The following is a 12467-nucleotide window of genomic DNA, read 5'->3' as shown; positions in this document are numbered from 1 at the left end:
GATACTGTCAAATTATGTCAAAAAAAGACAAAAATGGAGATACAAGGTTTTCTTCCGACAGCAATGATATCCTCCTGGGTTGCGTGGAGTGCTGGAGCTTATCTCAGTGGTCACTGGGCAGAAAGCAGGAAACACCTTGGACAGGTCACCAGTCCTTCAGGGCAGGGCAGGGCAGACAGGCAGACATACAGACTCACACACACACACACACACACACACTCACACACACACACACACACACACACACGCACACGAACACACACACACACTGTGACCCAAGTGGCCTATAGGTCAACAGACATTGTCAAATTTTGTCAAAACCTGAAAAATTTAGATTTTTTCTGTACATCTAGGAGAGTTTCCATTTGCACCAGAGGGAGCAACAAAGCCTCCTGCTCGATGAATCCTCCTTCGTCTTTGCCTTTTTTGTGACTGTTTAATTTAAAAACTCTCAAACTTACACACTGCAGCTTTAAGAATGGAAAGCAGAGTTTGTGATGCTGTTTTCACTGTGTAGCCGCATGTTGTGGCTCACAGGATGACTCACTCGTGTGGCTTAATGAAGTAAAACCAAGACTGGAGTTTCAGCTCATGCTTACAAAATGGAAAGACAATATTTATAAATTCTATCAGTTTCATGTCCATTATTAATCGTTATCAGTAGATTTATAAGTGGGGGCAGGGCAGAGGTTCCTGTGATCACAGCCAGATATTGACTGAGAAATGTAATATTATCTCCCTGAAAATCACAGCGCTATGCTAACACACAACAGCCGACACGAAGATGAGGCAGCAATAAAAAAAAACAATAAATAATAAACAATGTCAAAGATTTAACTTGGGATGCAAAACAAAACAATATAAGACAGCAAATGTACAGTCCTTTAAAAACTATATAGTAGTTTTCTGTGAAAGACCTACATAGAGAAAAAGAAGTTTAAGAATTAAAAAATTAAATATTTAAAACTGTGGAGAATCTTAAATTAATCTTAAAATGAAGTCTATATTAGGAGACTGGGTTTCTGAGCATTAATGCCTTATTTATTGGCCAGTTTTCTTTTGCTCTTTCTTTTTCCCTTTACTTTCCTCTGTTCCTAGCCCCCTTTCATTGTATTCTGTATTTTATTTATTTACTTCTACTTTCTTTCATTTCATTATTTTTTATGATCAGTATTATATTTTGGAATGCAATATGTTATATTCTCTAGTCACCACTATAAGCAGATTGTAGATAAACATTACATTCCTTAGCGACATGTTGGTAGATGTAGACGCAGTCTTTCTTTAAATAAAACAGTCAGATGTATTAAAAACAAATCAAAAGTAGGTTAATATGTGTGAAAATTCTGTCACGCTTCATAAAGAGTGTGAGACAAGTTGGCGACAGCTGCCCTCTGTGTGCGCTCACTGTCAGATTCTTCAGAAACATAAAGTCAGTGACAGCCCCCCACGCAAAACCCCATAGGCTAATTGCATCTACTCTGCTTTCTCTCCTCCACAGAGATGCCCCTGAAGGATGGGGAGGACACAGCGGGCCTCTCACTCTCTGATTCTCGTCTGTTCGCCCGCTGGGGTCATGACCTGGGCCCGGAGAGCCGCCGGGTGGCCCTGCAGAAGTTCCAATATTACGGTTATAATGGATACCTCAGTGACCGCCTCTCTCTAGACAGAGCCATTCCTGATCTCAGACCAGATGGGTAATAGTTCCTCACTTTGAAAAATCACTCATTCATCAAACACTCACTGATTCATTTAACATTCATAGATTCACTGATCATTCACAGATTCATCACTCACTGATTCATCAAACACTGATTCATCAAACACTCACTGATTCATTAAACATTCACAGATTCATCAGACATTCACTGATTCATAAAACATTCACATGTTCATTGGACACTCACTGATTCATTGAACATTCAGATTCACCAAGCATTCACTGATTCATCAAACACTGATTCATCAAACACTGATTCATCAAACACTGATTCATCAAACGCTCACTGATTCATTACACATTCACAGATTCATCAGACATTCACTGATTCATAAAACATTCACATGTTCATTGGACACTCACTGATTCATTAAACATTCACAGATTCACCAAACATTCACTGATTCATATAACATTCACAGATTCATCACTCACTGATTCATCAAACACTCACTGGTTCATTAAACACTCACTGCTTTATCAAACACCGATTCATCAAATGCTCACTGATTCACCAAACATTCACAGATTAATTGAACGCTCACTGATCCATAAAACATTCAGATTCATTAAAAAATCTGTGTTTCATCAAACACTCACTGATTCATCAAAAACTCACTGATGTATCAAACACTGATTTATCAAATATTCACTGATTCACAAAACGCTTACTGATTAATGAAACACTGATTTGTCAAACACACTGATTCTTCGAACACTCACTTAGTAATATGGTTAATATATAAACATATAACTAATATATGACCCTGCTCTACTCTCTGGAAAACTGACCGTCAGATTTGCTTGCAGGTACTTTCAGGCCACTCTGTTCATTCTAATGACAGATGTTGGTCACATACAAACAGAAAGGCAGAAACACTGGATCTGTAAAAGCCACATTTAAAGCAGGGCTCTCTACATCAAACTTTAGCCCAATACTAGCCCCAGTTTGCCCTTCTGGCTGATATTCACTGCAGGAAGTGAATTCCTAGTTCAGGAGCTGGATTGGAATTAAATGCTCAGATGATCTAGTATCTTGAGAGGGTAAAAAGTCTTTGGACTTCCAAACTAGCTGCTGAGTTATCAGAAGCCTTCTCATATTTTCAAATGTTGGGTTTCTATAACTCTCAACACTTACCTGTTTCATCTATTTCTTGCTATAGAACAGAATGATATCCACATTTCTCAACCTCATATTTCTGCACAGCTTGCTTTTTTGCTGTTTCCTGCAAGCACATAAAAGCTGTTAGTGAAAGTTTTTATGTATGATGCACCCTCTCTGCCTAATGATGTGTGATGTTTCATGGTAAAGGCATAGAGCACTTCAACCTTTGTGCTGTGATGGGCTTTTGCTTTGTGCCACAGCTTTTCTGGTGTCATTGATGATGCAGTAAAAGTTGGTTAAAGGACAGAGTGATACAGTCTCTGACCAAGGCTATTCATACTGTAAGCTTTTTTCACCTTGGTTTGCTTGATGATAACACATATTTAATTCTTCTACTGGTCAAGAAATAGAATAGTGTGCTGGACATAGCCATGTATATGTATTTTTTTACTTTCATGCATTTTTAGTGAAATCTTTTAAAGGCTTCCCACGTTCTTTTTTTTCTAGTTAGGCATTTTTGAATCTTTGAATACCTACGATTGAAAGGTTTGTTCTTTTTCAGATAAGTCAACCTTTATCATGTGGCCTTTTAAAAAAACTGTTATTTGATGAATTATTAAAGTAATGAGTAATTGTTTGTATACTAATATATGTGATAGTGGCAGCTCTACAGGCATCTGATCTAAGAACAAACTGAAGTTGTGGGAACCAAGAAAGTGCATCTCCCAGGTCTGAGCTTCAATTCATGTAATGTGAAGATGTTAAACCATCTCTCTTTTCTACTGTCACTACTGCTCAAACTAACTTACAGATACCAGTGACATGGATGGTGCCCTTGGAGTAACTTGGGATTAAGTATGTTGCTCAAGGGAACAGTATGAAATAGCTGCATGTTATCAGCTAGAACCAAACCCATAGCCACTTGGTTCACAGCTATGGTTTTCACCCTGACCGCTGTGCTAGTGCTACTTCTCTGCTTCTTTTTCTCTTCCTTTGTGCCCCTCGATTTGTATGCAGGAATCTCCACCATGTTGAGCAAATTAAATTCATCTCCAGTGACATTAATGAAAAATCGCAAGAGCGCAGTTCTGAGTTTAAGATGTAGGAGAAACAAATGAAAATATATTAATTCCCACCAGCTGGGATTTCTTTTTTATATCAGGCGAAAGGCTGGCAGAGAGCTGGAGCAGGGGCAGTCTGGGAGACAGCTGGAAAAAAGCTTTCAGCTTGCTCTGAGCAGAAAACGTGCCCACTCTCTAGTGCTCTTAGTGGGTGTCTGAGATTCCAGGCAAATGGCTCCGCTCATTTTACCTCTGGCTTTAGGCCAGCAGTCATCAGTTCCAGTCCTGAAAGGCCTTAGTCCAGCACAATTTGGGTCTTGGGCCCAAACTTTGCTGACCTAATACCCAAACTATGCTGACCCAAGATTCAAATTGTGCTGAACCTAAGACCCAAACTGTGCTTAACTAAATCCCGAGCCGTGCTGAAGTAAGACCCAAACTGTGTTTAACTAAGACCCAAGCTGTGCTGGACTAAGACTCAAACTGAGTTGAACTAAGATCCAAACTGTGCTGAACTGAGACCCAAATTGTGATGAACCCAGACCTAAACTGTACTTAACTAAGACCCAAGCTGTGCTGAACTAAAACCCAAGCTGTGCTGTATTAAAACCCAAACTGTGTAGAACTGACACAGACCTGAAGTGTGATGGACTAAAGCTCAAAAATGTCCTGAACTAAGACCCCAACTGTGCTGACCTAAAACCCAGACTGTGCTGAACTAAGACTTAAACTTTTTCCTGCCCAGTGGTGCATGGTGACATAATCGACAGTCAGAATACGTTTTGACGATTATGAGAATTCAGAAATGTTTTCTTTTACGTTAAATGTTAAATATGGTGTGATAAATTGTGCTAAATTTGGTAAACAGGGTATAGGTCAATTCAGATAGACTTTAAGAAGACCTCATGTCTGTTATGTGATGCTGTTCAGTGGAAGGACTGTAAAAATGTAAATTTCACATTCTGAGAGAACTGTTATTGTTCATTAAGCTGATGTGCAGCTTTTGGTGATATCCTTGCTATCATGTTTTTCTAATTAAAGTCTACACCTCTAAGGGCCCAGAATGAAGAGGCTGCTCAGACCCTGTTCTTTTTTTCCTCTCCAGGTGCAGAAACATCTCCTACCACGCCAACCTTCCCCAAGTCAGCATCATCTTCATCTTTGTGAACGAGGCCTTGTCCGTTATCCTGAGGTCCATTCACTCGGCCATGCGCAGGACCCCCTCCCACCTCCTGAAAGAGATCATCCTGGTTGACGACAACAGCAACAATGGTGCGTATCAGCCAAGCGTCCTGCAGGACGCTAGAGAGAGGGGGGCATATATGCGCAGTCACACTGAGCGCTCATTACTATGCCATAGGGCTGCTTGTCTGTCTGACAGGTGCTACATTGCGGGCATTATAAGCATGTGTAGATGTGTCTGCTGTTGCAGTGTTTTTGTATTAAATGACACTGGTAGCAGAGAAAGTGTTGTGTTGGCTGCATAGCGATTCAGGTTGCACATGTATATTTGCATTCTCTGTGCTACCCTACACTAACAAATGCTGTGTTTGGTTGCTATGGAATTTGCATATGGAGCATACACCCCAGTGCTTAATTATATAGTGAGCAACAAGCAGCTTGACTTTTTAAATAGATTTCTAATTGTGCCACTCTAACAAGATGACAGACTATAACCCTTAAAAGTTTCAGTTCAGGCAATTACAAAAGCGTGGTGTGAATATAAATGGATTACTTCTCAGTCATAGCCCATTGAAATAAGTGGAAAAATTCAGTTGAATACAGATTCCAAACTTTTGTCAGTATCACATTTGTGAGGAAGTAGAGGATAAATATTATTGTGTTTTTTGACCTTTTTTTTTAAATGATCATTTTATAGTGTGCTTAATATAGAGCTGGTAGATATGGGCAAAAATTTTATCACAGTAAAAAACATTTAAATCGTTCGATATTGACACATATTGCGATAAATGTCAAATCATTATTTCTTTAGCATTTGAAAGCTGATTTTTTTTTCTCTCCTGGATGGTTAATTGCTGTTTTAAACTATCCTTTAAGGTCAGAACACGACAAACACTCACCAAACAGTGGAACATTTCACAAATCTGTCACGGGATACTGGGAGAAATTTCTGGTTAGCTGTTTTTATCAGCTGGAAAAGCTAAGCCGCAGTTTTTGTGATAGTTACAGTTATAAATCGTTAAAGTTATAAATTGCACCACCTTACTACCATCACTCCTACCGCATCCATATATTCAAACACCAGCTAGCACACAACTTGATATCTCCATAATAATTTGTGGGGTGAACTGCGATATATCAACACCAGACAAACAGATTCCTCTTTTTAGGTGTGCTTTTGTGTCTTCTTTGATCTACAGTATCATCAATTCGCTGTGTTGTGTGAGTAACGGAGCGCTGCTTCAAGTTAGCCAGCTGCTAAAAACAGCTAGCCTGGAAAGATGGCACTCTCCCGCTTTCCAATACCTCACAGCTTCTTCAGTTTACTTTCATTTGAATCAGGGCTGTAACTTTGCATGAACTCACTTCTTTCTTTCACTACTGTTGCTCAGGAATGCATTAACACTAAAATATGACCGAGCGCTTTAGTTGTGAGGAGCAGACGTGATTTAACGCTGCTAAAGCTGGTAAGGATGTACGGAAAGAGGGGAGTTCACTCAAAGCCAGTACAGTTACGCCACTTATCTTGTCACTCGCACTTGGTCACAGGAGAAAAGAACTCCAGTCACTCAGACAGGGAATCTATAACTCTACATTTCATCCATTGCTAAAGTATATTTGGCAACCCTTTTTTTTATACTCGTCGCCCCCTCCCTCTCTAATCATGTTAAACTCGGAAGTGCGTCCTCTCCAGACGACAGCAGAATAATGTCACTTTCCTTGCAGTAGAAAATGCCACCAGGGCTTTCGCTAGAATGTTTGAGAATGGCGTATTATATGAAAAATTTATTGAACATTTTTCCTTGATAGAACTATAAGAAGTTACCAGCCCTAGCTTAATATTGACTTTTGATGCAAGGTTTTCTTTAATCTACCTAAGGATTTAGTTATTATTTATATTATGATCATTTGTCTACCAGGTACTTCAAAATGATGCATCATTTTTATATGGGCAAAATATTATACACTTTAAAAAAATGTAGACATATGTAAATTGTAAATTTTTTGGACTACTTATGTGAAATAACCGTTTTATAATGCCTTAAATTCCATCTTACAGTGTCTTACACAGCTCTAATGTACGTGCATTTTTTAGGTCTTCAACGTGGTTTTAACTGAGAAGCAGCACGGCTTGATACTTTGTGGTCAGGGAAATGCATTTTCTACACAGCCTTTGATGAATGCTGCTTGTGATAATTGGCAGAAAATAGATTTAACAAATCAATAGACACATTCACTTTTTATGTGCTAAATATTACACATTTGTTCAAAAATAGCTCCACTATAGACATTTAAGCCCCTTTGTTAACATCTGAAAACATTCCTCACTGCTGCAGGTTGTGGGATAATATCTGTGTATGGCATCTCTGTGGGAGCAGGGTGCAAGAAATATAACCATACAGCCCTACTATCGGAATAACCATGCTATGAAAACAAAAAAGGAGGAAGGAGAGGTTTGTTCAGAAGTAGAACTGGTGTTCCTGGAGGATAGACAGCATTCATTTAAGGCTGATAAGAAGAGAGGCTGCTGCGCTTCTCATAGTCTGCTGGAAAAAACATACATTGGAGTCCAAGAATCTGAGACCATGTTGAAAATCTGGGGTTTTTTTTTTCATTTGAACATTTTAGAATAAAAAATAAAAAAATAGAAACAAAGAAAAGTTCTGAAAAGGAAAAAAGTTGAGGAAAAAATATAGAGGTTATATTCAAGACTCTGCACCATTTTCTAGGTCACTTAGCATAGTTAAGCAAATTTGTGACACTGACCGTGTTTAGGCCTTTGTGCAAAATTTTAATAAAATTTTTAGTAAAAGTTTGAGTGCAAGCTGTCATTAAAGCAAAGAGGCAACATGTTAAATACTAAGAGTCACACATCCCTCAAGAAATGACTCCTTGGAGAACTCCTTGAAGTCCCAGAGCCCTCTTAGTGGTCATTATTTATTATTATTATTTATTTATTATTATTTATTTATTAAGGTAGTTATTTTGTTAGTTATTTATGTTGATTTCCTGTGTTTCTGACTATGTTTCTGGCCTTTTCCATTGTGTTTACCTGTTCCTGTCTTTATTGTGTTTGTTCTTCTTTGTATCTGGCTAGCTGGATTTGACCCATGCATGTTTCATGACCATGAGTATTGATTGTGTTCTAACTAGTAAAGACTCATTTTCTGTTTTTACCTGCACATTACACTAAGAATTTCAAAAATTTGTGTAAATTTTTCAAAGATTTGACTTTACATTGAAATTGTTATGCTGATAATAGAATTTGTAATCAAAATCTTTCCATTACATTAGAAAGTAAAGCATTTTCACTAATGCTCTCAGACTTTGGGACCCCACTGTACCTTAAACAGAAAACTGTACATAAGCCTCAGTGTGTCCGCTTTTCCATTCTTTTCAGGAAATTTGTTTTCCACACAGTTCAGTCTAGGACGTCTTTTGCATTTTCTGCTTCTCACAATCCAAATAATCCCGATTACATGTTGAGACTCATCAGTACTCAAAACTCTGCTCCACATCTCAACCCAGTTCCAGCGTTCTTGTGCAAATGTGCTTCTTTTTTGTCCATTTCTTTTTCTCTGTGAGGTTCTTCTTGAACAGCTACACATCCTTTCAGACCCATAGAGCTGAGTCGTCTTCTCACAGTGGCAGGTTGGACAAAAATACCTGTGGATGTTTTCAGATATGAAGCAGCTTGATTTTCTCGCTCTCAAAGATGAAGGTGCTGTTTATCTGATGGGGACAGTTTTGGTGGTCTACTAGGCTTTGCACGGTTGTTAGGGGTCACATTGTCTCATTGTTAACAGTTTTGGAAGCTGTTTTTTTCCTTTGAAATGGATGAGTTTCCTTTGAAATGGAAGAGTTGAAGTGGCAGTAGAATGCACAAAGATATAGAGTGGGCAAATTAAACGCCGCTAGATTTGTTATACTGAGTTTTGGATGCTTCTTACACTGAAAAATGAATAACTTGTACTTAATGGCTGTGTTCACTGGAAATTCATGACAAGAGAAGGTGGTCTCTGTCTTTTGCACAGTATTGCAAATGATTGTTTAATTAACTGTGCAATAACATGTTACATATAATTACACACTTATGTGTCTTGTCTTGTATAACAGAACGATGACAGCTTCAGGTTTCTAAGAGGGCAGTATGTGGAGGCAATAGTTCAGGTGCTTTCAGAATGCAGCGCGAGTGTTGTGGGGGTTTGGGGTGTATTACTAAACGCACTGAAGATGTAGCGCAGTAGTGCTTTGTGCCGGGTGTATGAGCAGTGAACAGACTGTTATTACACTGATTGAGCTGTTGAGCAGAGAAAATACAGCCCTGTCAGCCACAAGGTTTCAGACCTTTTCTGCTGTGTTCCTCAGACAGCACTTTGCTCCAGTGATTTACACTCTGCTGACCTTCACATGTTTTGCTCGCTCATATTTACTTGTATTGGGAGTTTTTGTCCATGTATTGGGATTTCTTTTCCTTTCACATCAGAGAGCAGACACTGAAAAATGTCTGCTTGCCTTGTGAGTCTCCAGAGAGGCAAATCATGTACTAGACTAGTTTGTGGTTTTGAGCTTGTAAAGCTGTTTTACACTACATGCTTCAGAGTAGAATGCTCATGCCTCACTAACAGTGGCTGCTCTGATAAGTATATGAAGAGCAGTTGTGATGAATCAGTGCTTCCGATTCTGGTTCTGATTCCATTTGAGAATCGATCTTCACATGAAAATATTGATATTTAATTTGAATTTACCTGATGAAAAAGCCAATTCACTTGAATAATCACTTGCTTCCATCCAATTCAAAGTTCCAAAAACCCAGATGTCACATTGGCTGATTGGCTAAAGGTATCAGTAATGTTTACATATTCACTGTGAGCTGACCACTCAGTTAAAAGGAAAATACGTTCAGTTTCACTTGTGCAGTTACGTGTCTCTGTGCATAGAAGAGGGCAAGAAGTTGTTTATCGTTTTCATTCATTATTATTATTCATTGTTCATTGTATAGTTTAAAATGTATAGTTTAAAATATGTACAGTTAAAAATGTGAGATGATGCATATTCTCGTGAATCTGTTAAAAACAATTGTTAAGTAGTTAATATTACAACTCTGATATTTAATCCCTATGTACTGACTTACTGAGAGGGGGGGGACCAATTAAGAGGGACACACACTCACACACGGACACGGGGACACCCCAGGGAGACACAGAGAGAGAGAGAGAAGGTGTGTTAGTAGTGCTGTTGCTAATTGTACTGTCCATAGCCATTCGGTGGGAAATAAAAGAGAAGTTCTACCTCAATCTTGTAACCCGACTATATTTTTCCACCCCTCTGAAGGAGAGACTTGGAGTTACTTGGAACTACAAGCAACTTTGAGGGTTACAAATATAGCCCCTCATTTGATGCATGTGGAATTATTAAGGTGTAAATATACTCTGTTCTTCTAAGTTTAGTGTTTTAATCAACACCACTCAACTGCTGAAACCTCAGTAGGATTGAGGACAAAAAAAGGGTTGTAATGCCAAAATTCCAAAAATGAATATCTCTCTCCCTCTCTCTCTCTCTCTCTCTCTCTCTCTCCCCTCTGTTATTCACAAGTGCTTTCCCAAATGATTTTGATAAAAAAAAAAGCTTAACTTGTGATGACTCAGAGAATGTGCGTCATCTGAACTGTTTAGAAAAGACCCAAAATTGTCCCACTCATTTCTGCAGTCTGTCTATTCCAACGTATCAAACCTCAGAGACATGGAATATTGTGATACATATTGTTGAAGTGAAAATGTCTTCAAATGCTGTTGACACCTCGCATCATGTTGTTTCGGTGATAAAATCATGGTTGGATTATACTTGACTGCATCTAGGACATATTGTGATCAGGTTATGATTGGATCACTTTAGAGGTAGCTGGAGATAAATCTTTTAATAATCATTTGATACAAGTGTAAATGAAATGTTTTTTCTTGATTTGCTTACAAGTATGTAAGCGGACATGAGTCCGCCAAGTGGTGACTTACTACACACTGAGGTAAAAGCATCCAAGCCAGGCTTGTTGAATAGTACTATAATGGGGCTAAAAGTAAGTGGAAGTGAAGCAGGGATGATGTTTGTACTGAAGTACTGGTCACATGAAAAAGTCTACATAAAAGCCAACCAAAGTACAACTGCATTTCCAAAAAAGTTGGGACGCTGTGCAAAATGTAAACAAAAACAAAATGCAATGATGTGCAAGTGATTTAAACACTATTGTGGAGAAGGGGGCGTGGCCGGTCCGGTTGAACCAGCGGGTTAAGTAGCTGATGATGGCTCACCTGTGCCTTGTTTGTGCCAGCCTACTTATGGTCATCTCTCCCTTCAGTAGGCAGCAGAGCTTCGAGAGAGAAGGAGAGGGCAAGGTGCGAGAGGGAACCAAACGGAGGACCGCAAGACAATGTGACAGGCTGAAAAGCCATATAAGTTGTGTGTAAAGAATAAATCTGCTCTCTACCTTAACCCTTGCCCCAGGCATCTTGCCTCCCCACCCGTTCAGAACGTGACACTTATATTTCATTTAAAATAGTACAAAGACAACATATCAGATGTTGAAACTGAAAAATTGTATTGTTTTTTGAAAAATTATATGTCAATTTTGAAAACAAGTATTCGCTGGCTGTGATCTTTGGCCCCTCAGGCAGTACTGGATTAAAAACAGACTTGATTCTGTAGAGGAAATTACTGCATGGGCTCAGGGACACTTCTGAAGACCACTTTATGTGAACATAGTTTGTCGCTGCATCCACAAATGCAAGTTAAAATGCAAAGTAGAAATTGCGCATAAACAGGATCCAGAAATGCTGCCACCTTCTCTGGGCCCAAGCTCATTTAAAATGGCCCAAGGGCAAGTGGAAAAGTGTTTTGTGGTCTGATAAATAAACACTTTCAGTCCAATTTTTTTGGAAATCATGGACACTGTGTGCTCCAGGCTAGACCACTCAGCGGGTTATCTTTGCACAGTTTAAAAACTAGTATGCATGATGGTATAAGGGGGCATTAGTGCACATGGCATGGGTAACATGCACATCTGTGAAGGCACCAATAATGCTGAGCAGTATATACATGTTTTGACATGCTGCCATCCAGACGGCTTCTTTTTCAGAGAAGGCCTTTATTATTTCAGCAAGACAATGTCAAACCACATTCTGCAAATATTACAACAGCAAAAGAAGAATCTGGGTGCTAAACTGACCTGTCTGCAGTCTAGACCTGTCAACACTAAAAACATTTGGCACATTATGAAATAAAACATATGACAAAGGAGACCCCAAACTGTTGAGCAGCTGAAATCCTCAAAAAAGAATGGGAAAACAAATCACTTTCAAACTATAGCAATTGGTCTCCTCAGTTTCCAAACGCTTACAGTGTTGTT

At 38.9% G+C, this 12467-nt stretch overlaps 1 protein-coding gene across 1 annotated transcript in view; it reads left to right on the top strand.

The window, feature by feature from the left end:
* galnt18a (UDP-N-acetyl-alpha-D-galactosamine:polypeptide N-acetylgalactosaminyltransferase 18a) overlaps positions 1–12467 on the top strand; it is a 123968-nt gene that overhangs the window by 52797 nt on the left and 58704 nt on the right. The window contains exons 2-3 of the mRNA XM_017717674.2: positions 1502–1697; positions 4992–5158. Coding sequence (XP_017573163.1) covers positions 1502–1697; positions 4992–5158 — 363 coding nt within the window. The remainder of the gene's footprint in view (positions 1–1501; positions 1698–4991; positions 5159–12467) is intronic.

The sequence above is a fragment of the Pygocentrus nattereri genome, chromosome 8, assembly GCF_015220715.1.
Source record: "Pygocentrus nattereri isolate fPygNat1 chromosome 8, fPygNat1.pri, whole genome shotgun sequence".
Taxonomy (NCBI): Eukaryota; Metazoa; Chordata; class Actinopteri; order Characiformes; family Serrasalmidae; genus Pygocentrus; species Pygocentrus nattereri.
This window is presented reverse-complemented; position numbering and strand designations above follow the sequence as displayed.